General features: G+C 43.0%; 1 protein-coding gene across 1 annotated transcript in view; it reads right to left on the reverse strand.

The window, feature by feature from the left end:
- Positions 1-11,356: 11,356 nt before the first annotated feature.
- The window catches only part of LOC137433489 (bromodomain-containing protein 9), a 124,760-nt gene continuing 112,698 nt past the window's right edge, over positions 11,357-23,418 (reverse strand). The window contains exons 13-17 of the mRNA XM_068125816.2: positions 22,617-22,667; positions 22,418-22,514; positions 16,556-16,681; positions 16,227-16,346; positions 11,357-12,617 (exon numbers count right to left, since the gene is read on the reverse strand). Coding sequence (XP_067981917.2) covers positions 12,499-12,617; positions 16,227-16,346; positions 16,556-16,681; positions 22,418-22,514; positions 22,617-22,667 — 513 coding nt within the window. The 3' untranslated portion in view covers positions 11,357-12,498. The remainder of the gene's footprint in view (positions 12,618-16,226; positions 16,347-16,555; positions 16,682-22,417; positions 22,515-22,616; positions 22,668-23,418) is intronic.

Below are 23,418 nucleotides of genomic sequence, written 5' to 3' on the forward strand. Positions count from 1 at the left end.
AGTAAATGCATGTCCACATCACAATTCACAAGTTGTACTTTCACACCCTGCATTCATCAGCGATTGTGCACGCCGGGATGTACAGTATTCGACTGCCCGAAACTGCTGGTGGCATGACGTAACTGCGGAAGGTATTCGTTGGATGACGTAATGGAATCAATCACGCGATGGTGCTTTCCTCAACTCGAGACAACTTTGACGCAGGACGAAACGGACGAGGCCTAATGGCCGACCCACCGTGCTTGCGCTACATCAACACCACGTTAATTCGAACGATGTTTATTGGTTTAAAATTCTCTTCCATGGGGTCCGTCGGGATGAAACAAGGCAAGCAGACGTGTGTGTATATATATAATGTGTGTGTGTGTGTGTGTGTGTGTGTGTGTGTGTGTGTGTGTGTGTGTGTGTGTGTGTGTGTGTGTGTGTGTCCGTGTGTGTGTGTGTCCGTGTGTGTGTGTGTCCGTGTGTGTGTGTGTCCGTGTGTGTGTGTGTCCGTGTGTGTGTGTGTCCGTGTGTGTGTGTGTCCGTGTGTGTGTGTGTCCGTGTGTGTGTGTGTCCGTGTGTGTGTGTGTCCGTGTGTGTGTCCGTGTGTGTCCCTTGGTAAGTTTTAAAGGCTTTGAGTACGGGAGTTTAATGAGCAATCTATGAACACGACTGTGTGCCCACCAGTTGAAAGACCTAAAAGACCGAGTCCCCAAAAGGACCCAGAAGACCCCGAACAACCAATGGACCCCAAACACCCAGAATACCCAAAGACCCAAATGACCCAAACGACAAAGAGGACCCAAAAGACCTCACAGACTCAGAATACCCCCAAGGACTCTGAAGATCCAAAATACCCCAAAGTCCGAAAAGACCCTGAAGACCCAATGGGCCCCAAACAACCCAAAAGACCCAGAAGACCGTTAAAGATCCTGAAGACCGAAATGACCCAAAGATCCAGGTTACTGAAAGGATCAAAAAGATCCTGAAGACCCCAAAGAGCCAAAGGACCCAAAGACCAAAAAGATACCAAATATCCCGGTTACTGAAAGGATCGAAAAGACCCAAAAGGCCGAAAAGATCCAAAATATCCCAAAGACCCAGAAGACCCCAAAAAACCTCGAAGACCGAAAAGATCAAAGAGACCCAGAAGACCAAAAAGACTCCTAAGACCCAACATACCTGAAGACCCTTAAAGACCCAAACAATCCAACAGACTGAAAAGACGCCAAATACCCTTAAAGACTCTGAGGACCCCAAAGACCCAAAATACCCTAAAGACCCTTAAATACCCCAAATATCCAGATCGATGACACAAAAGACCCAGAGGACACAAAAGACCCAGATGACACAAAAGACCCAGAGGACACAAAAGACCTCATGGACACAAAAGACCCCAAAAGAAGAGTAACTATGCCTCTAACATTGGAATTGTAGACGGTGGCTTGCAAACTGAGCCTCAAGGTCAGTGTACAGAAGCGGTATTTTTGTAATCACAATAAAAACAAGACACAGCGAGGTGAAATTTGCTGCACGTGATGTGCAATGTGCACAGAGTAAAACGAATGTTCATTAACGTCTGTATGGTGTCTCATAAATAAAGATTATATAAGCACACCTGACACTGTAGTGGTGTGAGAGAGTTACACAAGCACTCACAACACGTACGAACACAGCTGAGTGTGCTCAATGAAATCCCGCCAGGCCCTCTCGTTGTAAACAGCAATCACTTTGATCAACCACATGCTTCGGTTGCAGCCATGACGTCAATTCTCGACTCTCCTAGAACGCCCGCTCCGATTCATTGAAACCCAGCTCAAAGCTCATTGGCTAGTTTCAATACTCGGTATCACAGAATACTACATCCTTCCCCACCTTATTGTACACGCACACATTTGCTGTAAGATGATTGGCCAACAAAACAACAACAACACACTGTATTATTACCAATCCTTATTGATTCTATTTTGGATGGATATTGTCGCGTTCCTGGCGATTAAAATCTTTACCAGGAAACGGATTAGCCGAGCAAGCTTTAACTCCGGGGCGATGATCAAAGGCGGACTTTATACACGCGGGGAAAGAAAGGGAAAGATGAAGAGCTTACCTTCACGGATCCCACGCAGTCCTCAAACCTGCGGAAAATAAACTCAAAACGAAACCGGATTTTAAATGTCCAAAACACCGGATTCATTAAAAGAAAATGCCGGTACAAAATAAAACACGGTCAAACTAAATTCCTACATTGGGACGTCCCCACAACAGACTTGCACACAGACAAGGGAGAAATATAATGGTATAAAAATAAAAGGTGTGGTGCTGTTGCATTTCGCTCAATCGGCTGTCCTGGCACCTTGTCAAGACCCGTCTCAGGCTCCCGTTCCTGCGCGGGAATCCGGACGCGGTCCCTGCCTTGGCGGGAAGTAGGCCTCAGTCCGCCTCATTCGGACTCGTTGCCACGAAGTAGGCCTTTCGCGCGACGCGAACAGTGGGCATGCAGCTCGCTTCTCCAGTCGCGCGTGTTCTTCCGAACTGCGCACGAATAGTCTAAACTCAATGTCCCCCATAAAGAGCGCTATAAAAAGGCTCACGCACTCGTGAAAGAATCCAAGGAATTCCACTCCCACAATGTACTCCTACCGTTCGGTGTGTCTTGAACAAAGAGCGAGGCAAGCGAAAGCAGCAGGAAAAATGTCGGGTCTCGACCGTTCGCAAATCGGATCTCAAATGCCAGCAGCACACAGCAGTCCATCACCCAGCACGTGAGCAGGCACAAGAGCAATCAAGAGCACAAGAAGGCATGAGGCAGAATACACGAGAAGAAGGGTCAAATGCTGGCCAGCGGGTCAAATGCCGACCAAAGCGTTATTTTAACGGCCAACCTCTGACGTCCTCCGTGCTTCTCCTCCAATCAATGTGCAGTCCCCTTTGTGACGCAGTCCGCCTCTCAATCAAAACCTTCCGCCCAATCACGGCCCTTCTGGGCGTGGCTCTCGGCCTGCTTGTCTTTGTGCCGATGTAGCCGCCGCGGTGCTATCGGCAGTGTTCCGAACTGGCTTCGGTTGATTGTTGTCTATTATTTAGTGTGGTTTAATGGCCATTCTCACTCGTGTCTATTGCGGTGCCATAAGGGACAAGGGATGTAAATTACTGAAGTTTGACGAACAAGGTAATAGTTAACATAATCCCTATAACTACTTAACATTCCCCATTCCTCTTAATGGGGACGAAGATGCACCTTAATCCGACATCCGGGCTAAACAAGTACTTATTACATGGTGGTTCCTACACGACATCCGGAGCACCTACCTATACAAATCTACCTGGTTTAAGGTAATCACTGCCTACCCCCTACAACCGTAACAATATTATTTCAAACAGTTTGTAGATTTTGTCATTCCACACTTTATCATACTACAATACAGTCAAATTCAAGCAAAACTAACTTGTGATAATATTGTCTTCACTAGACTACAAAACAGAAGTATTTCAACACACACAAAATCATCCGGGAAAAACCCCAAAAACATGAGAAGGAAGAAACCAAAGTGATCATTGTCTTTGAGATATTCCGCTCTGGCAATGTCGCTTTTCAGTTTGTTATATTGAACATGAAAACTATTTGGTGACATAGTCTTTCAGATATTGGGGCTTCTTTCAGGCTCTGTGGGATCGTTTTTCTGACTCGAGATTGTCCGCTGAAGTGTCTTCTTCAGGTTCTTGGGGTTCTTTTCCTCCTCTCCCCTTCCCATTCAAATCAGGGCTTTGCTGGGAGATCTCCTGGAAAGACATATTTGGGACTCTCTCTTGAAAGGCGAGTTACTGGTGACCTACTCGTCTCCTGCCCTTGCAGTCAGCATAGAGCCTTTCTTTGCTGTAACCTCCAGAGGTGATGGGTCATAAAGCGGAGTGAATTTGTTCTCCCTCTCCTGTCGGACGAGGACAGTGTCGCCCACCTGAATGTTTGGATGTGTTGCATGATGTCGGGCGTCAGCATAGGTTTTCACCTTTAATTTAATGTCGGTGTCATGTCTTCAGATGTCCTCGTCCAGTGGTGAGGTTCGTCTTTCACTGCCAATTTCCGGAAGTCTTATCTTCATTTTCCTGCCAAAAAGAGCTTCAGCAGGGCTTCCGCGTGTGCTGCAGTGTGGTGTAGCTCTGTAGTTTCGTAGAAATTTGAAAAGTTATTGTCTCCACACCTTTCCTTCAATTTGTGCTGCCAGGATGGTCTTTTTTGAGCATAGGCATACAGTGCATTCAGAAAGTATTCAGACCCCTTCACTTTTTTCACATTTTGTTATGTTGCAGCCTTATGCTGAAATCGTTTAAATTCATTTTTTCCCTCATCAATCTACACTCAATACCCCATAATGACAAAGTGAAAACAGGATTTTAGAAAGTTTTGCAAATTTATTAAAAAGAAAAAAACTGAAATATCACATTGACATAACTATTGTTAGTGTTGAAAACAATAAACTGGTAATGAACTAACAATGAACTAACAATGAACTATAAACTATTGTGACGCAGGAAGAATTAAGCAAGACAGGATGGTGGATGATACTTGCTGTATTCGAATATGCAGGTAATGAAAGAACCCCCTGTCTGACCAGGGTACAGAACAAAATGAGAATGCTGGTCGATCCGTTCGAATCTCACATCAGCAAACAATGAAATCTCCCGTTTTCCTGACGATGATCAATCCATGCGCCCAACAACGAAATGGCGGCAGCGTTTTGAACATGCCGGATGTGACGTATGGGAGAAGGCGCATGGGAGCAGGCTACGTCCGTTTCGAACAGGATGTGACGTATGCCACGAAGCGTACATGCTCAAAATTAATCACTTACACTATTATGAACAATGAACTATTATATTTTCCTTTTATTATGTTTTTTCTTGAAACAATAATTTGTATAAAACTGTGACCCTTTAAAGTTCAGTAATGCGCCCCTCTGATGTCTGCGCTCTAGGCGGCTGCCTAGTTGGCCTAATGGTAGCGCCGGCCCTGGCGGGGCGTAGATTCTTTTGTTTGATTCGAGGCAGGAAATCCTCGTCGCCAAATGTAGTGGTGTGAGAGAGTTACATTAGCACTCACAACACGTACAAACACAGCTGTGTGCTCAATGAAAACCCGACAGGCCCTCTCGTTGTAAACGGCAATCACTTTAATCAACCACGTGCTCCGGTTGCAGCCATGACGTCATTTGTAACAGTAGCCGAAAGCCCTGGAATGATGGAGACACACCCGTTCAGTGAGCAGCCATGATGGAAATACTTGATTGTACATACGTCACAGGAACGCGTCATCATTCCCTCATTAGCATATGTATTAGCTGTACTTCCATAACATCTCCCCCAACAAATAAGCCTGAAAGGCTTCAAAAGCCCCAATTACTCATAGGCAGAACAAAGCACAACAAAATGTTTAATAAACGGTTATTTCTAAAGTATCAAACGAGACCACATATCAGAACAACAAAAACTGAACCAAACTTTAAAGCAAACTGAGCGACACCATCAGGGTGGAGTATCCGTCTTTCGTGTAAATAATCCAGGCCATTATTCTGGCCCAGAACCTCTTTCTCACTTTCATTAAAGATCAAGTCTTTCAACTGGCTTAACTTTTCTGCCAGAGCGAGTTTTGTACTCGACAGATTTCTCAGAGCCTTCAGTTCCAATATCAATTGGAGTTTCATCCTCGGGCTCTTCAGGAACGTCTTCTGAGCATGGCAATGCAGAAGATGAAGAAGGTACGGAAGTATCAGGTTTGAGGTGGCGTCTGTTCCTTTTAAAAACTTTGTCACCAATGCGTATACCATACGAGCGAGGGGTTTTGGGTGTCGGGGTGGAATAGATAGTACCCAACTGTTCCCATGTCGATTGATCACCTGTTCTTACTCTAACTTTTTCACTGACCTGAAGTTCAGGGAGAAGCTGAGGGGAATGCCTCCGATTGTAGTAGTAAGCGCTTCTTTCCTTGTCCTTGTCATCGTTGCTCTTCACGATATCAGGGTCGATCTTGTCTGTGTTTGGTAGAAGATTCTGGGACAAGGTCGGCATAGTTGTCTTCAACCTCCGACCCAGCATCAACTGTGCAGGGCTAAAACCTGCAGGCTCAATAGGAGTATTACGGTAAGACATCAGCCCTAGATATGGATCAGGTTGGCGTAGGATCATTTTTGCAACGTGTACAGCTTTTTCAGCACATCCGTTGGTTGGCCTGTGGATACCTTGCGCTTGCGGTCACATGTGCAAAGCCATATTTTCCAGCAAATTTGGCAAACTCCTTGGACGTGAATTGACTTCCATTGTCTGAGATGACAGAATCAGGAATGCCCCAACGAGCAAAGGTTGACTTCATCTTATGAATGAGCATTTCACTTGTGAGAGACGGTAAGTATACGAGCTCGTTGAATCTGGAGCAGTAATCCACCATGACCAGGTAGTGTTTCTTGTCAAACTCAAGGATATCGGCCACTATCCGTCCCCATGGACGAGCCGGGAGATTTTTGAACGGGATATTTTTTACCAAATATTTTTGCCAAGTATGTTGATCACTCTCGTTTGTGTGTGTTTATGTGTGTGTTTGTCTGTCCACTCACTTATACTTGCCTACAGATCACAATTTTAAACCGATCTTCACGAAAATTCACCAAATGATAGAGTTCATGGTCCGACAAAATCCTATTTATTTTTTAGGTCAAAAGGTCAACATACGCCAAAGGTCAACCGCTCTTTTCAAATTTCTAAAATCCTCAATTTTCATCCAATTGACTTAATATTTGTTTAGGATTTACACATCAGCTAACTGAATACAACCACCAACTCTTTTGGAGATCAACATAGGCCAAAAAAAACAAACTTAACTCTCAAACCTGTCTCCCTCCTCCAAATCCTGATGGCGTCTGGTCAAATGTTTCCCTCTCCACCCCCTCCTTACATCAAATGGCTACACAGCTGGCACCGCACATGACAAAGCCGAATGCCTCAACTCTGTGTTTGCCTCAGAATCTTGTGTCCCAAACCTATCTCTCTCTGTACCCACCTCACCATGTCGAACCCAGCTGCTCCTGGACTTTGTGTCCTTCTCTCCTGACAAGGTGGAGAAGTTTCTGTCAAACCTCGACTCTGATTCTGCAACTGGACCAGACGGCATCAGCCCACGGGTCCTAAAATCATGCTCTGCAGCTTTTTCACACCCTCTCTCAATTCTGTTCACCCTCTCTTTTGCTCAAGGTCATCTGCCATCTGCTGGGAAATCAGCCAACATTACCGCTTTACACAAGAAAGGTGCAAAAACAGATCCTTGCAACTACAAACCAATCAGCCTGCTCCCAATTATCAGCAAGGTCATGGAATCGATCATCTCTTTTGACATAAAATCCTTCCTCTGCTCCAATGGCTTGATCTCTGATCATCAATTTGGTTTCAGACAAGGTCATTCTACTCTGGACATGCTGCTTCTGCTGTCTCAACAATGGATGGAGGTCCTCAATGCCAAACAGGAAATTAGAGCTGTCTCCCTTGACATATCTCGTGCCTTCAATACGGTCTGGCACCCCGCTCTGCTCACCAAACTCTCCTCCTTTGGTATCCATGGAAACCTCCACGCGTGGCTTGCAGACTTCCTTTCTGGTCGCAGTCAACGTGTGGCCCTGAATGGAATTCTCTCTTCTCTCCTTCCTGTACAGGCTGGAGTTCCCCAAGGCAGTTTTCTGGGCCCTGTGCTTTTTTTGGTCTTCATTAATGATCTCTCCGACTCTCTGGAAAATCCTCTCTATCTCTTTGCTGATGACTCCACTCTCTGCCGCTCCATATCCCAACCCTCAGATCGGCAGGCAGCAGCCTCCTCACTCTCTGCAGACCTGGACAAAATCACAGACTGGTCAAACAAGTGGAACATGTCTTTCAATCCTGACAAATCTCACACTCTCACTTTGTCTCTCCGAAAAGACTGTTTGGACAACCCTCCCATCTACTTTCTGAACAATCCTCTTGAAGAAGTTCTGTCACTCAAGCTTTTGGGTCTCGCTACCTGCCATGATCTTTCCTGGGAAACCACATTTCCAAGCTGGCCATCAAGGCCAGTCGCCGACTCAGCATCCTCTGTCGTGTGAAGGCCTTTCTGGGCACACCTGCGCTCCTCAACACATACAAAGCTTTCATCCACAGCTTGATGGAATATTTCTCTCCCCTCTGGGCTGGCGCTCCAAGCCTCACACCTAGCTCGGCTTCCCGCGGTTGAAACCAAAGCATTCAGAATTGTTGGAATCTCCCGCGATGAAGCTGATTCTGAGGGACTTTCTCTCTCTCGCTCACCACAGGCAGGTAGGTGGTCTTTCTGTCTTCTACAGACTCCTCTCCGGCCTTGCCCCCCCAGCTCTCTCTGTGCTCTGTCCCCCAAATATTCCTGCAGGTCGCACAAGATCTGCCAGCATCCCTGTTATGGTTAAACTGCCAAAATCAAGACTCTCTGCTCACCTTCACTCCTTCATTCCTCTTTTCTCCCACCTCTGGAACAAACTCCCACACTCTCTCCAATCCCTCTACTCCCTCCAGGTCTTCAAAACAGCTGTGCACCACCATGTCTTATCTTCCCCCATACAAAACCTTGATCTTTTCTACCCCCGTTAAAATAGCCCAAATCCACCTCTTTAAATCCCCAACTTCTTTCCTGAAATTCCTAGAAGTGTTCATTTGCTTTATACCGTGTAACCCTCCCCCTCCTCCCCCAGCCTTCTCCCTTCCACAGATATACCGCCGTCCCTGTTCTATTCTGTTGTTGTGCTTATGTACTTCCCTCTCTCCTCCTCGTCTCCTGCTCCCGTCATTGCATGTTTTATGTGTCTGTGCATCTTTTCATGTTCAATGTGTTCGCTCTTACACGAGCCTCGATTCTGTATTTAAAAAAAAAAAAAAAAAAAAGGTCAACAACCTTCTCAAACTTCTAAAATCCTCCATTTCATCCGATTGACTTGAAATTTTAAGAGGATTTGCATATCTGGACACAATTAAACCACCAAGTATTTTTGAGGTCAAGATAGGTCAAAAGGTCAACATAGGCCAGATTTTTAAAATTCTCAATTTTTATCTGATTAACGACATTTTAAAAGGACTTGCATATCTAGTCACTGAATTCAACTACCTAGTATTTTTGAGGTCAAGATAGGTCAAAAGGTCAACATAGGGGAAGTTTCTAAAATCATCAATGTTCATCCGATTAACTTGAAATCTGAGGAGGATTTGCATATCTGGTCACTAAATTCAACCACCAATTATTTTTGAGGTCATCATAGCCCCACAACTTATTTTAGGGATTTCGCAAGTATCGTGCTATGCACGACATATTTCTTGTTTGTTTGTCTGTGAACAAGATATCTCAAAACGTCGAGGACGGATTCAGACAAAATTTGGCAGAGAGGTAGTGTATGTGACAAGGACGAAATGATTAGATTTGGTTGAAGATCCGTATTCGGATCCGGCTAGTATAATTTTTGGGTTTGTGGGTGTCTTCTGATACCTCAGGGAGATGGATGCCCCTGCTTTGCATAACCCCAGGTCACCTGTGGGCAAGGTGTAGTACCTGTCAGCCCCCCTTACCAGGGTAACGGTCCGCAGCCATGCGGTTAAAATGGCAGATGGTTCTGCACATCTGGTGGATGAGAGTCCAGTCGACTCCAACAGCACGGGCGGAAGAGGGTGAATTCCCCAACGGCCAGCAGGGAGACGGAGAGGAGTGGCGACCTCCCGTCTCTACCACACACTTACCCGTGTGTACCAGCAATGGAAAGGCAATGCCATCATTGCCCGAGGAGACTCGACATCATTATCATCAAGTAGAATTTTTAAAGTGTTTCTTCACCATTGGGCAATAGGGCCAAAAACGATATATAGCAGGATATCTCAAAAGGTTATGGACGGATTTGGACGAAACTTGTTTGATAGGTTGTGTGTGTGATGAGGAAGAATCGATTAGATTTTGTTGAAGATCTGAAATCTGAATATGGATTTGGATACGATAATTATTTAATTTCTAAGTGATTCTTCACCATTGAGAGATCGGGCCAAAAGCGATACATAACATGATATTAAAAAAGTTAAGAGTTATGACTAAACTTGGTGGACAAGTTGAGTAAGTGACAAGAACAAGCTGATTAGATTTTGGTTCAGATCCGAATCCAAAAAGGAGTTGTTTCAATCGTGGTTTCGGTGAAATCAGTGATAGAATGAAAGCTGAGGGGAAAGCGTTAAATATTCCGCTGTTTCCATGTGGGAATGCCCGTTTGCTTTTATGATCTGGAGGGCCAGGAGGGGATGACAGGGGTGGGGTTGGGGGAGAGCAAATATGGGACAGCGTTGGGAGGTTGAGGACTTTTGTTGGGGACAGGAAAGGTTGAAGAGTTGTGGTTCGGGGGGCGGAGGAGGTTTGAAGGCTTTGAGTGGGGAGGGAATTGACGCATTAGGGTTGGAAGGAAGAGGATGGGGGATTGGGGCTGGGAGGTTGAGGCTTTGGGGTTGGGGGTGGGGCGTTGAATAGTTATGGTTGGGAGGAGATTGACACTTTAGGGTTGGGAGGGTGAGGACCTGGAGTTTATCAGGGGGTGGGGAGAGAGTTGAGGCCTTGAAGTTACATTTTACATTGTGCGGATGTTCTGCAGGTCCCTGAAAGTTATAATCAATGTCTGCTGCAACCCTTCTGTCCAACCAAATAAGCCATCAGAGAGAATCCAAAGGGGGTTGTTGCCATTATTGGTGCAAAGTAGCCTCCAACTGTGCCAGAGTCTGCATAGGATGGTTCACTTTTTTTTAATTATATGTCCCAAAACCCTACATTGAATTTAAATCAGGACTCCTTTCTGGCTGAGACAATGTTGTGATGGCACAATTTTTTGAGTAGTCGATGGTGGATGTCTCTCTCTCTGTCTCTCTCTCTTTTCTCTCTCTTACACACACACACACACACACACACACACACACACACACACACACACACACACACACACACACACACACACACACACACACACACACACACACACACGACAAGGATTTGGAATTTTTCCAAGATGCCAGCAATATCGCTTAATCTTTGAAACTGAAAAGCACCAATGCGAGTTTATAATCGGTCGGGAATCAAACCCAAACTAGACAGCTAAAAGGCAAGTGTGCTACCTCTGCTCTGTTGGACTAAAAACCACGTGCTACTAAAAACTGTCAGACAATTTGTTGTTAAAGCTTTCAGTGTCTGGATGTGAATAAAGCACACTATCCATAGTCGATGCATGAAAGGTAAGGATGACATTCTGCCATGCTTGCTCACTTACGAGTGCCCAATATGCCATTTCAAAAGCTGTAGTATCACTCAAACAGGATCATGAATGTAGCGTTTATTTTTTTCAAACATGAAATGTTTGTGTACTGCACATCGTGAAATTGGTCCAAATTCAGTAATGGCAAGAATAATGGATTAATGCTGTACAACATAAAATTGTAAAACAGGGCACAACGTAAAAATACAGTATGTACATTTATAAATAAGTATTTAAAATAAGACGTCAAACAAACAGACAGGCTCTGCATTCGCATTACCAAGTACCATCCACGATCCTGGCAGTGAGATACAAAATGGAGGGGAATTGGTGGATAAACTCACCTTTGGTCTAAATAATTGTGAAAAGTACCCCGAATGCAACGCAGCATAGGTGATTCATATGAAAACGCTGGTGTGTTTTTTTTTCAAATTCTCTGTGATCGTGCTTTGCAGTGGTGTTTGAATGACCATGTGCTTCAGCCTTGGGGTTGAGGTGCATGTGTAATGTTATTGGGACAGCCTTGATAGACGGTGTGCCTTGGCCATGGGGTCAACGTGCACGTCCAAGGCTGTTCAAATGTTTGATTTTTTTTTACCATTTTTCATCGTAAAAAAGGCAGGCCTTCGAGCGGGCCCTAAAAGCTTTCGGAAACCTGCCAAACTTCTGTAAAAATCAAACCGACATTCAATCTGGAATGTGCTACAAAGGTAAGATCTTCAAAAAAAATTATCATCTGAATCCCATCAATGCAAGAATGGGTCTTTTGTAGAAAATCCATATCTGCATTTTTTTTTTTTTCACATTTCTTGTCCTAAGAGATTCTTCCAATATTGCAAGCTGTAACATTCTGAAGATGGGTTTCAAAAGAAATATCCTCCCATGAAGATCTATTGACATTCAAGGCCCAAATACTTTTCCGCACAACAATGCATACATTTTGGCTACCGAATCGAGCAAAAATTTAACTTATCCGTGAAGCTGGTGTTACTCACGGATTTGTTTGCATTTCCCAGTACCGGCGTCTCCATCCTAGAGATGCTCTTGCGTATAACAGTACACATTTTGCTGTGACCTTTCGGGGACTGTTCACAGTTTAACACAAACCTTTTTTTTTTTGCACATATCCCATTGTAATCAGAACCACTACAGCAATCGGAAAGTGCTTGTTTTTCTCAGTGCGCATGTCCACGTTTTCTTCCACTCAGCTACTGCCAAGCACGGAGCCCTCGACCGAGCTACTGGTTCCCGGCATCTCGAGGAACTCTCGTAGTTCCCGATCTATGTCATCCTGGTCTTCCTGGCTCAACTGAGATGGTGTTTCTGCAAAATAACCACTCAATCACAACCAGCATCAGCAACCATGCATCAAGAAACTTAACAACCTTCAGTTGAGAGAAAAACAAACAAACAAACAAAAAAAACACAGTGACATGAATGCCAAAATTATTTATATCTGACTTTATTGACGTTTTTCTTGCTGTTAAAAGTAGTTAAATTGCATTTGTAACCACTCACGGCCGGAAGGCAGTAGCAGGTCATCAGTCATAGGGAGCGATCGGCAAGATGGTGCCTCCCACGCAGTCCACCTTTGAACAATGGACCTCATGGCTCGGGCCAACAATGCAGGTTCCCGGCCTCAAATGAGTTGACTCGTAGGCGTGATGGCTTGTCCCACCTGCGGAAGGTTTCGGTCGTGGCTCAAACTCAGCGCTCAGTGTGATGGAAAACACTGGGCTGCCGCATCTGCCCCGCCCCGAAATCAACTTCCACATATCCACTCCAATTTTAATCCAACTGCCTTCTCCGACTCCAAGACTGCTCTGGGGTCTGCAAACTGCCTTTTTTTTAAACCTTCTCCAAGGGGAGTGGAAACAATGGGTTTCCTCAGCTCCTCATGTAAAGTCAATGCCAAGTGCGACCATGGCATGACATCGTTGCTGTGCACCCAGTTGGCTGAGCAGTGCCTCGCATGATACAATAATAAATTCCCAATGAGATGTGTTCAATTAATAAAAAATAACATGCCAAATTACCAGCTGCAATATTAATGATGCATCAAACCCAACCCATTCCGATCAAGTACAACAAACACAAAGTCACAAGTACCCACAACTCATTTGAAAGCAATTTAACAAAACGTCGAGAAAGTGAGATATTAATAATTTTTTAAATCAAATCAACAGAACGCTGATAGAGGTGTGCTTAGGGTTAATATTTTAGGGTTCCTCTTTTCTCCCACAAACGGTTAACGCCCAAAATGTTATCTTCGCCTTACTTCCCACGGCGGTTAGCATAACCTCAATCAACACTGTCGATTTGTTCTACCTGTCTGCCAACACAGCCTGACAGTAACCTTCCCAAACTAGTTCTTCATTAATAATTTTGGCATTCATATAATAATACATTATTTCTGGATAAGCCTCCTATTATTATTATTTTTTTACCCAAGTTCTAGATGATACAATATATTAAAGAAGCACATTGCAAAGTTCAGAGGACAGAGCAGTTCAGATGAAAGGAGCTCACCTTTTGCTGCCTTGGCTGGCTCGATTACTAGGAATCGGTGGCATAGCAATGCCCCAAAAAATAATGCAAACCAGCAGCCAGGTGATACAGATGCTTGAATGAATTACAGTATAAAACATCCATGTGCAATGAAAGTTCACCAAAATATAACTTTAATAGTGCAACTTTGAAGCTAAATTTTCTTTAAATGTCCAACGCCACTTTCTTGAACCAAAACAGATGGCATGGTTTGATGAAGGGACCAAGAGACATAAATTGCCCCTTCACGATGTAATGTTTTGATTGTTCAAAACTCCACCAATTGATATGGCACTTCCAGCCAATCAGAAGAGCTGCACTGTTTTGTAGAACAAAATCTAGGATTATGAAAGATTGAGCAGACAGAGGGAAAAAAGCAATAAAGAGCGAGGCAGGGCTTAAAGAAAAGAGCGAGGCAGGGCGTTCAGTTCGGCACACCAGAGAGCCCGCAGGCACAAGGCCAGATAAGCGTTCACAAAGAGAGCAGTAATACGTGACTAAGCTAGGTCAGTCGGTGAGGGAACGCCGAGGTGTTGCCACTCGTCTGCGCCCTGTGCTCATCCGTACCGTACCAAGTCCTGAACCAGGACCAAAGCTAAAATACTGTGGACAGGTGGTGCCCCACCGGGACCACCAGGGGGTGGGACCTTGCATGCTTTCCTATCCTGTCACGTTTCCCAACTACGTCCACTACTGTTGAATGTCCGAAGGCCCTAAGTTAGGTATTTAAGGACTTCTCGTGTGTTAGCTTGGTCTGTTTTGGGGCGTGTAGGGATTATTGTGATTATTTTTTTCAAATACACACCTTAGGCACAAATGTACTCGTCTGGTATCTTTAAATTGTGTGCATGATTCCGCATGGTCACTGGTCAATAAGCCAAACAATTGGCGTACGCTGTTTATGTTGCAATGTGCCACACACCAGGCTTCAATCAGCCTTAAACAATCAGATTTGGTGTGTGACACTAAGCACAACTCCCAATCGGCTTCGGTGTCCACCAGAAAGGTACCGCAGCACATAGGCCTGAAACCCTTTTCCGGGGAAGCAAACTCGGTTCGCAGGCGTGGCCATTGTTTAGTGGACTATGAGACTCGGTCATTAACGGACCAGTCATGTGTTTCAACACTGTCGACCGGGTTGAGACTCAAACCTCAGTTTAGGACCAAAACCGGCGACAACCACAGCAATACCAAGGATGTGGCCATGACAAAAAGGCATATAAACCCTTGTTAAACTAGAACGGCACTCAGTAGAGAGCATACCTCCACCTGGTTGGCCAGATCACTCAATGGTGAAGAATCACTTAAAAAATTATACCAGCTGGATCCGGCTCCGGATCTTCACCAAAATTGAATCGATTCTTCCTCGTCACACACACACAACCTGTCGAACAAGTTACGTCCAAATCCGTCCATAACTTTTTGAGATATCCTGCTATATATTGTTTTTGGCCCTATCTCCCAATGGTGAAGAATCACCTTTAAAATTATACTAGCCAGATCATCACCAAAATTGAATCGATTCTTCCTTGTCACATACGCTACATCTCTGCCAAATTTAGTCCGAATCCGTCCACAACCTTTTGAGATATTTTGTTCACAAACGGACAGACAGACAAACGGACAAACAGACAGACAGGGGTGAAAACAAAACCTCCATCCACCTTTGGTGGCAGAGGTAATTAATGATGATGCAGAGATAGAATGCAAGTTTGTGCAATTCTTGTTTAAAATATTTTTTCCAATAATTATGTGAAGATGTTTTGCATCTGTTAACAACAACAACAACAACAACAACAACAACAACAGGCATTTTAAAGCCATTTTCCCTGCAAGAGCGGAGGTTAGCATGTTAAAGAGGTTTTATTTGCCCCGCTGAGTACGAAGAGAAAAGCAACGTATGGAGACGGTGTCTTGAGTACCCAGAGTGCCCCCAGGAAGTTATGTCACTTCCCCCAAGCTCAGCAACCGTGTTTGCCTGGTCAAGTCCGGTGTTGTCTCATGTATTTGTTTGCATGTGTGCAATATTTGTGTTGCTGCTACTCTACAAAAATACATGTGTAAATTAACAGCCACATCCAATGCATTTAAAGCAATTCAGAAGAAAAGCTGCTCTGCTGGGATCAGAAAGTTCATTGCTGGATGAAGTGCATTGAGGAGGATGGAGACAATGTCAATTATTGTGCCATGAATAAAACATTGCAAATGGCACTATGTCTGTGAGTAGGTGGGCTGACAGAACCTTTGTAATGACCCTTGTAGAGAACAGATCATAATAACTTTTTTTTTAACGTTTGGCCTTAATGGAGTTGTTTGATGATATTATAAATGCCAAATGAGAGTTGAATGGATGAAATCACTCCTAAAATGAATGACAAGACCTACCCAAACTTGGCAGATTGGAAGATTGTTCATCGAGGCATGGTGTGGCATCGTGAGCTTGCATCGGAGATGGGACCAAGTCAAGGGGCCTCTCCAGTCTTTCTTCAACTGCATCATGACCACCTTGCACACCACAATGCAAAAAGAGGCAATACCATTTTAGAAAATATGGAATAAGCTACGTTGATGGTTGAGAGGATTAGCTCACAATGAAAGCTGCTTCAATCAGAGGTGCAGAAATGTAGACCAATGTTTCTACAAAGATTTGTCCAAAAATAATTTCTCGATTGGTTTTGCCTTGGAGCAGTTGCTTGCACGTGTCAGAGCCTTACATTGGCTGGATCCTGCCAAGTTTACAACAGCTGGAACTGCTGCAGTGACTGCCAAACTTGGCAGCTTCTGCTCCACTCGATCAGCCTGCGTTGAATCACACCGCTCAACTTCATCTTTTTCTTTTCCTGCGCAACGCAACATCACAAAATAATCAGACCACAATTTCATCAAGAAATGTAATACTATATATAGCCAGCTCCATCTAAAAGTTGGCCAACTCGTCATTCCATTGACCTACAAGCTGGCTTTCTCCTCTTCTAAACAGAGCTTCTTAGCACTTCTGATACTTCCTTCACTTCCTCCAGCACAACATACATATTACTGCCTTGTGGCCATAGAGGTTTGTAATAAAAGCAAATTGTCCTACATGTACAAGTGGGAAATCAAAACGTTTCCACCAACCATTAAAGTCTTTAATGCTTGATCCTGCACCTGTGAAATCCTGCACAGGTGTTTATCTTTTTCCACTTAGTTTATGTCTTAGCCAGCATCGCACATTTTCCCAGCAGTGGGTAAATTTCCTGATGCCATTGGAAAAGGAACCATGTTTTTGGCTCCGACATGTTTTCAAAATGGAAAAATGTTTTCTCTCCCGTTTCATTAAAAAACAGACATAATTTGACGTCGCAACGTCCACATGCTAACGCCCACATTATTACATAATTCTACATACTTGTACCAAGTTTGATTTAAATCCCTTCAGCTGTTCTCAAGTATCACATTTTTACCTGACATGACCTCTTGATGCCGAAATCGAATCAGCTCATGTTTGCATCATAATATATACTTATACCAAGTTTGGTCAAAATCCCATTTTGTTAGAGTGGTCACAGAATTTTTAACAAATGGGACCTCTGACCTTTGATCTCTTGACCCCATAATCTAATCAGTTTATCTTTACATTATTATACACACTTGAACCAAGTTTGACTTGGATCCCTTTAGCTATTCTTAAGTTATCGCGGTTACGCAAACCTATCATAGACTGACTGATGGACAACGCAAAAACATAATTCCTCCAGGGACTTCGTCAGTAGAGGCATAAAAAAATAGTTCTTATGTAAGCAAATGACACCAAATGAAAAAAAACCCCTGAGCTTTACAGCCTTCTTTCAGTGTTCCTCTATTTATGTAATTTAGTCACTTTATATTTATTATTGGCTAACCCCCGCTCTAGCAGGGAAAATGGCCTTAAAATGCATGTTGTTGTTGTTTGTTGTAGTCACTTTATATTTAGTCACAATTTATATTTTCGGAACTGAGTGGCGTGCTGACGAGGAGGGGAGTGTCGTTGAAGCTGAAGGGAAAGGTGTATGCTGCATGTGTGAGAAGTGTTATGATTTATGGGAGCGAGACATGGGTCATGAATGTAGAGCAGCAACGAAGGCTGGAAAGGGTGGAAATGCGAATGGTTCGGTGGATGTGCGGAGTATCGTTGAGAGAGAGGAAGACAAATGATGAATTTCGAAAGATGATGGGAATAGACCCTGTGATTGATGCTGTGAAGAGGAACAGGTTGAGATGGTTTGGTCATGTGTTGAGGAAGGATGAAAGTGACTGGTTGAGAAGAGTGATGGAAATGAATGTAGAAGGAAGTAGAGGACGGGGAAGACCGAGAAAGACTTGGCTAAAGATGGTCGAAGAAGAAATGCGGGCAAGGGGGTTAACAAGGAGAGATGCAGAAAATAGGGTAAAATGAAGAAGATTGTCATGGGGACCGCAAGGCTAACCCCCGCTCTAGCAGGGCAAATGGCCTTAAAATGCATGTTGTTGTTGTTGTTGTTGTAGTCACTTTATATTGACTGCTTCACACAACGCAGCACATCACACCTCAATGGTCGCGTTTTCTCAACCTGGGTGTACCAACAATGGGGTTGTAATGCCTTGCATCTCTTTTTATGCCTCCGCCCCCGTAGGTGGCTGGAGGCATTATGTTTTCGGGTTGTCCGTCCATCCGTCCGTCCGTCCGTACGGGCTAAACCTCGTTTTTCTCAGCAACCACATGCCCAATTGAGACAAAACTTTCAGGGTAGGAGTGACTCCCAATGCATAATGTTTTTATGATAATTGTAATGTCATAGGTCACGTCGTATGGCAGCCATCCTGGATTAAACACAAATAATTAAAAAATTATTTATTGGAAACTGCTGAATGGAAAAATTTTAAACTTGGCACATTCTCAAGTACTCACAATGGGGAACAAAGGCATGATAAGTGGTAGACCAGCCAAAAATGTTTTAATCAAATTCCTTATCCTAAAGATCTGAAATTGCATGCACATGATCTATGACCCATTTGTATTGAAATATTAAATTTATAACATCATAGGTCACATGGTTTGGCAGCCATATTGGATTTAACCTAAAACATTAAAAAAACATCTTCTCCCAATCCACCAAATCGATTGACTCGAAACTTTATGTATGTCATTGACTAGGCATGGCGATTAAAAGATGATGACAAAAAATTCATTGGTCACATGGTGTGGCAGCCATATTGGATTGAGGGAAAATATTAAATAATTATACGGGGTCCGTCAGGGAGGTGTGACGATTTTCAGAAAACTCATACAAAGTTATTTTTAGTCGAATTTCAATTTTTTTTTTTTTAAAAGACTACATATATAATGCCATGTAATACACTGTAACAAAGACATTTTTTAAATGTAATTCATGTTTGAAAAATGACATCATCTAAATGGCGGCCGTTCTTGTCCAAGCATTCTTGTAGACGCGCGGAAAAGTTCCAGCATTTCTCAGCACAGCAGCATCCCTCAGCAGTTCCAGCATTCTTTCTGCGAACGTAAACCGCTGTACGAAATCATTCTGCTGCAGTTCTTGAACCACCATGATTTTGTATGCGTGATAATGAAGGTCCAAGTGCAAAATTCGACGAACTGATCTGTCTGACATCCGTAGAGCGCGAGCGTGCCGTACCGCTGACCGACGAGGGCTGGCCTCCACAGCTTGTCGAACCCTTTCGATGTTTTCCGGGGTCCTAACGGTTCGATCACCTCCCCGAGCTGCTCCCGGCCTCACAGATCCAGTTGTCCTGAAGTTTTTTACCCACTTCAATATTGTGTTTCGAGACGGAACGGCGCCACGTCGACCAACATTGAAGTGAGTACGAAATCTGCGCTGTGTAAGCACCACCGAACTACCCGTTTGAATAAACGTCTCAACAACAAAGACGCGATGTTCAATCGTCCACAGCTCCATGGCTACTGAAATGGCGCCTAACAACGAGTAACCAACAGCCATCACGCATGCGCTAGACCCCCCACTTGCATTGTTATACCCAATTCAAACATGAATTACATTTTTTAAATGTCTTTGTTACAGTGTATTAAATGGCATTATATATGTAGTCTTTAAAAAAATAAAAATTGAAATTCGACTAAAAATAACTGTGTATGAGTTTTCTGAAAATCGTCACACCTCCCAGCCGGACCCTGCATATCTGAAACTGCTTACCCTGTCGATGCGAAATTTTACATATATCATCTAACACCACTGTTGCATATAGTTTGAAAATGATGTCATTTGGCAGCCACATTGGATAAAAAAACCGAACTTATCCGATCAACACGAAACTTCACCCATACATATGCAGAGTGTGCATTTTTAAGGTCATATGTCACGTGGTATGGTAACCATATTAGCTTGAAAGCCGATATTTAAAGAAATCCCTTCTCTGAAACCGCTTCACCGATCGATGTGAAACCTGCCATGGCTGGTGAAAATGTGATACTTGAAAACAGCTGAAGGGATTTAAATCAAACTTGTTTATTTTTAGCTCAGTGAACAAGGGCATCTACCCATTGTGAGACTATGCGGAGGCATATTGGCGACACAGTCACATTGCTCTAGTTTCATCCAGTCGTGTCATAAATCTAATTCTCAACATGTTCAGCTTCAACGATGTAATGAAATCTTTTATCGACCGAAGTCGTTTTACCGACTCTTTAAAACGACACTTGTGTCAAACAATAAGAGAATCGTTTATGTTGGAAAACTTGTAATTTATTATAACCACACCTTCGGCAGAGACCAACCACATCTAATATATAAGCATCGACACAAAATTCATACATAAATAACACCTCGATGAAGTTTTATTACATTTTCAAGTTTGTATAAAAGTTTAACGTTTGTAGTTTGTATATGAATGAATTAATAAATGTATACATAGACATTGAGTGGTGGGCAGTGCTGATTGCCGATAGTGGATCTCCACCAGGATCTGCTTGCTTTTCTTCCTTTTCTCCATTTTTAATTCAGCATTCGCCTTCTGCTCCCATTTTGGCTTTCCTGTTTATGTCTTGCCAGGCTGACTTTATATTTTACCAACAAGGTTTTTTACTCTTGCTTTTATCTTTCTCTAGCTATTCCCACTCTTGGCTCATTCATTTGCATTTCTATATACATTTTAGATTCCACTACAAAATGTATTTCTCTCGAAAAATATAAATCAATGTTTGTTTACAGGCTAAATACCCTTTTTGTAACTGACTTTTCATATTACGTACCCAAAGCATACACCATAGATTACCCTTACTTGCAATTTAACTGCCACAATAAATCAAGAACAGTGTTGTTCGGCAGCACTATCGTAAGACGGTTTTCGACTCGACCTGTGTTGCAATCAATGAGTGGAATCGTGCCGCGTAGCGACGTCGACCTGGGTCTGCCAGTAAAAATGGTTTGTCAGAGTCGTGATGAAATGCATTATCTGAAACAGTCGACATAAGGGCACCTTAACACTCAAGAATAATATAGTCAAATATTCTCTTGTAACAATATTATATTCTCCCGGTGTGTACCCCAGTTTAGAATAGGTACACCGTATCCCTGCGCATCGTAAGAGGCGACTAAGGGTTGGCGTCAGGAAGGGCATCCGGCCATAAAAACATTGCCTCAAACAAGGAACCATGATTGTCATGGGGCCCGCAAGGCTAACCCCCGCTCCAGCAGGGAAAATGGCCTTAAAACGACATTCTTTTTTTTTTTCAACAAACTAAATGTAAACACACCAAACATTTTTCCAACCGCAAATAATTTGTTTAGTCTCTATAAAAACAAAAACACTGTACACCTCTAAAGGCACCCATTGCTTGGTTCTCTTGTGAATATTTTACTACAACACCTCTTTATTTACCATGTTTACAAACATGTTCAAGACTGTACATGCCTTACAAACATATTATTCAAATTGACCAAAGTGCAAAGTTGAAAGATCAGAAATTAAGGTTGCCCAACTGCATTATACATAAGATAACAAAAGGAGATATTTATTAACCAATAATAATAATCCGAGTTTCCTTCCAATAAACTTTGATGCAGGAGGAGGCCATTCGGCCCATCAAAGCCTGCATCATTACTCCCAACCTATGGGTGCTTGTCCATGCTCTATCCTTTTTAAATGCTGAGCGTCAAGCAAAGAATTTGGACATACCATTCTTAGAGACTTTGGTATGACTCGGCCGGAGTTCAACCTGCCAACCTCCCAGACTCAGAGCAGACGATCTAACCATTATACCAAAGAGTGGGTAAATCCTTCCTGCGTCCATATAAATTTTTTGATTCAACTCCCCACCTTCCCTTTATTCCTATCCCCTTTCGACATCCTTTTTTATTTCTCCCATTCCTGTATACTTACCCTCCTCTTCCTCTGCTTCAATATTAAAATGATCAATTCACACCCTCCCCCCTCATGTGCATACATCATTTTTAAAAGTCCCCAAACAGCATGACGTCTATACACTGTATGTGGCTAACTTGTAGAACATTTTGGTCATGAATAAGTCCATTTGATCAAGCAGTAGATATGCAAAGTATTTTTTTAAAAACATTGTTACAAACCAAATGAGCTCAGCAAGGACATTTCAAAGGAAGCAAAATCCACGACATCACTTGAAAAGGTATCTGCATTCTCAACTATATCCGAGGCCAAATTTCCCTGTGAAAACATGACATCATCAATATCAATTGTGACAACAACCTTGCTGTATCCAAGTTGCAACCACTAATTATATCAAACTGCTCAGGATGATGACAGTACCGTTTCTTCAGGCAGTTTTGTTTCCATTCCGTCAACCAAGGGTCGTCTTTTCTGCACAAATGGAACAGGAGAAGGTCCGAAGTAACAAAGTGCCCAAAAGGTCCTGCGAGAGCAGAGTTATGTGCAAGAAAAAAAAGCCTATTCGAATATGGGTCCTTCACATTTTAGACATCGTTTCATTTACTCGAAGAATTATCTTTATTATTAAGCTGTTCAACAACCTACAAAGTTGTCAAGAAAAGTGCATCAGTCATAAAGTCAAGTGAAACAGAAATATGTACCGGTAATCACACTTCAGTGACTTCATAAGTATCAATTTGATAAGATGTGTGAATTTCAATTTGTGAAACATTTTCAGTTGCAATTTGGGAAATGAATCTTCTCTGTTATTTTAATCACAATCAAATCAAGATTTCCCAAGTTATGAATTAAATGATCACAAAATTTAACGTTCCCATAAAATTGACTTTCATTTTAATCGTGTGTGAAAACTCAAAAACTGAGAACAAGTAGCTTCCATCATTTTCAAAATCTTGACTTAAACCCTTGTGAAAAAAGATGCATCATTATCCATTAAGCAGATACACCAAATAACTTCAGTGAACTTTCAATCAATTTCAGTGGAGAAAGTCAATTGGAAAGGGCAGAGGGTGTAAGACCAGAAACAAGGCAGTAGCAGACAGAGGGGCTATCAACCTGTCTGCGATGCAACAGCACCAGGCGTGGGGATTCAGCCCTTGTCGAATAATATGATTTAATATTAACTAGTGAAGAATGCATCCTTATGGAGCGATGAATTCAC

Source organism: Myxine glutinosa, chromosome 10 (assembly GCF_964187855.1).
Source record: "Myxine glutinosa chromosome 10, kmMyxGlut1.1, whole genome shotgun sequence".
Taxonomy (NCBI): domain Eukaryota; kingdom Metazoa; phylum Chordata; class Myxini; order Myxiniformes; family Myxinidae; genus Myxine; species Myxine glutinosa.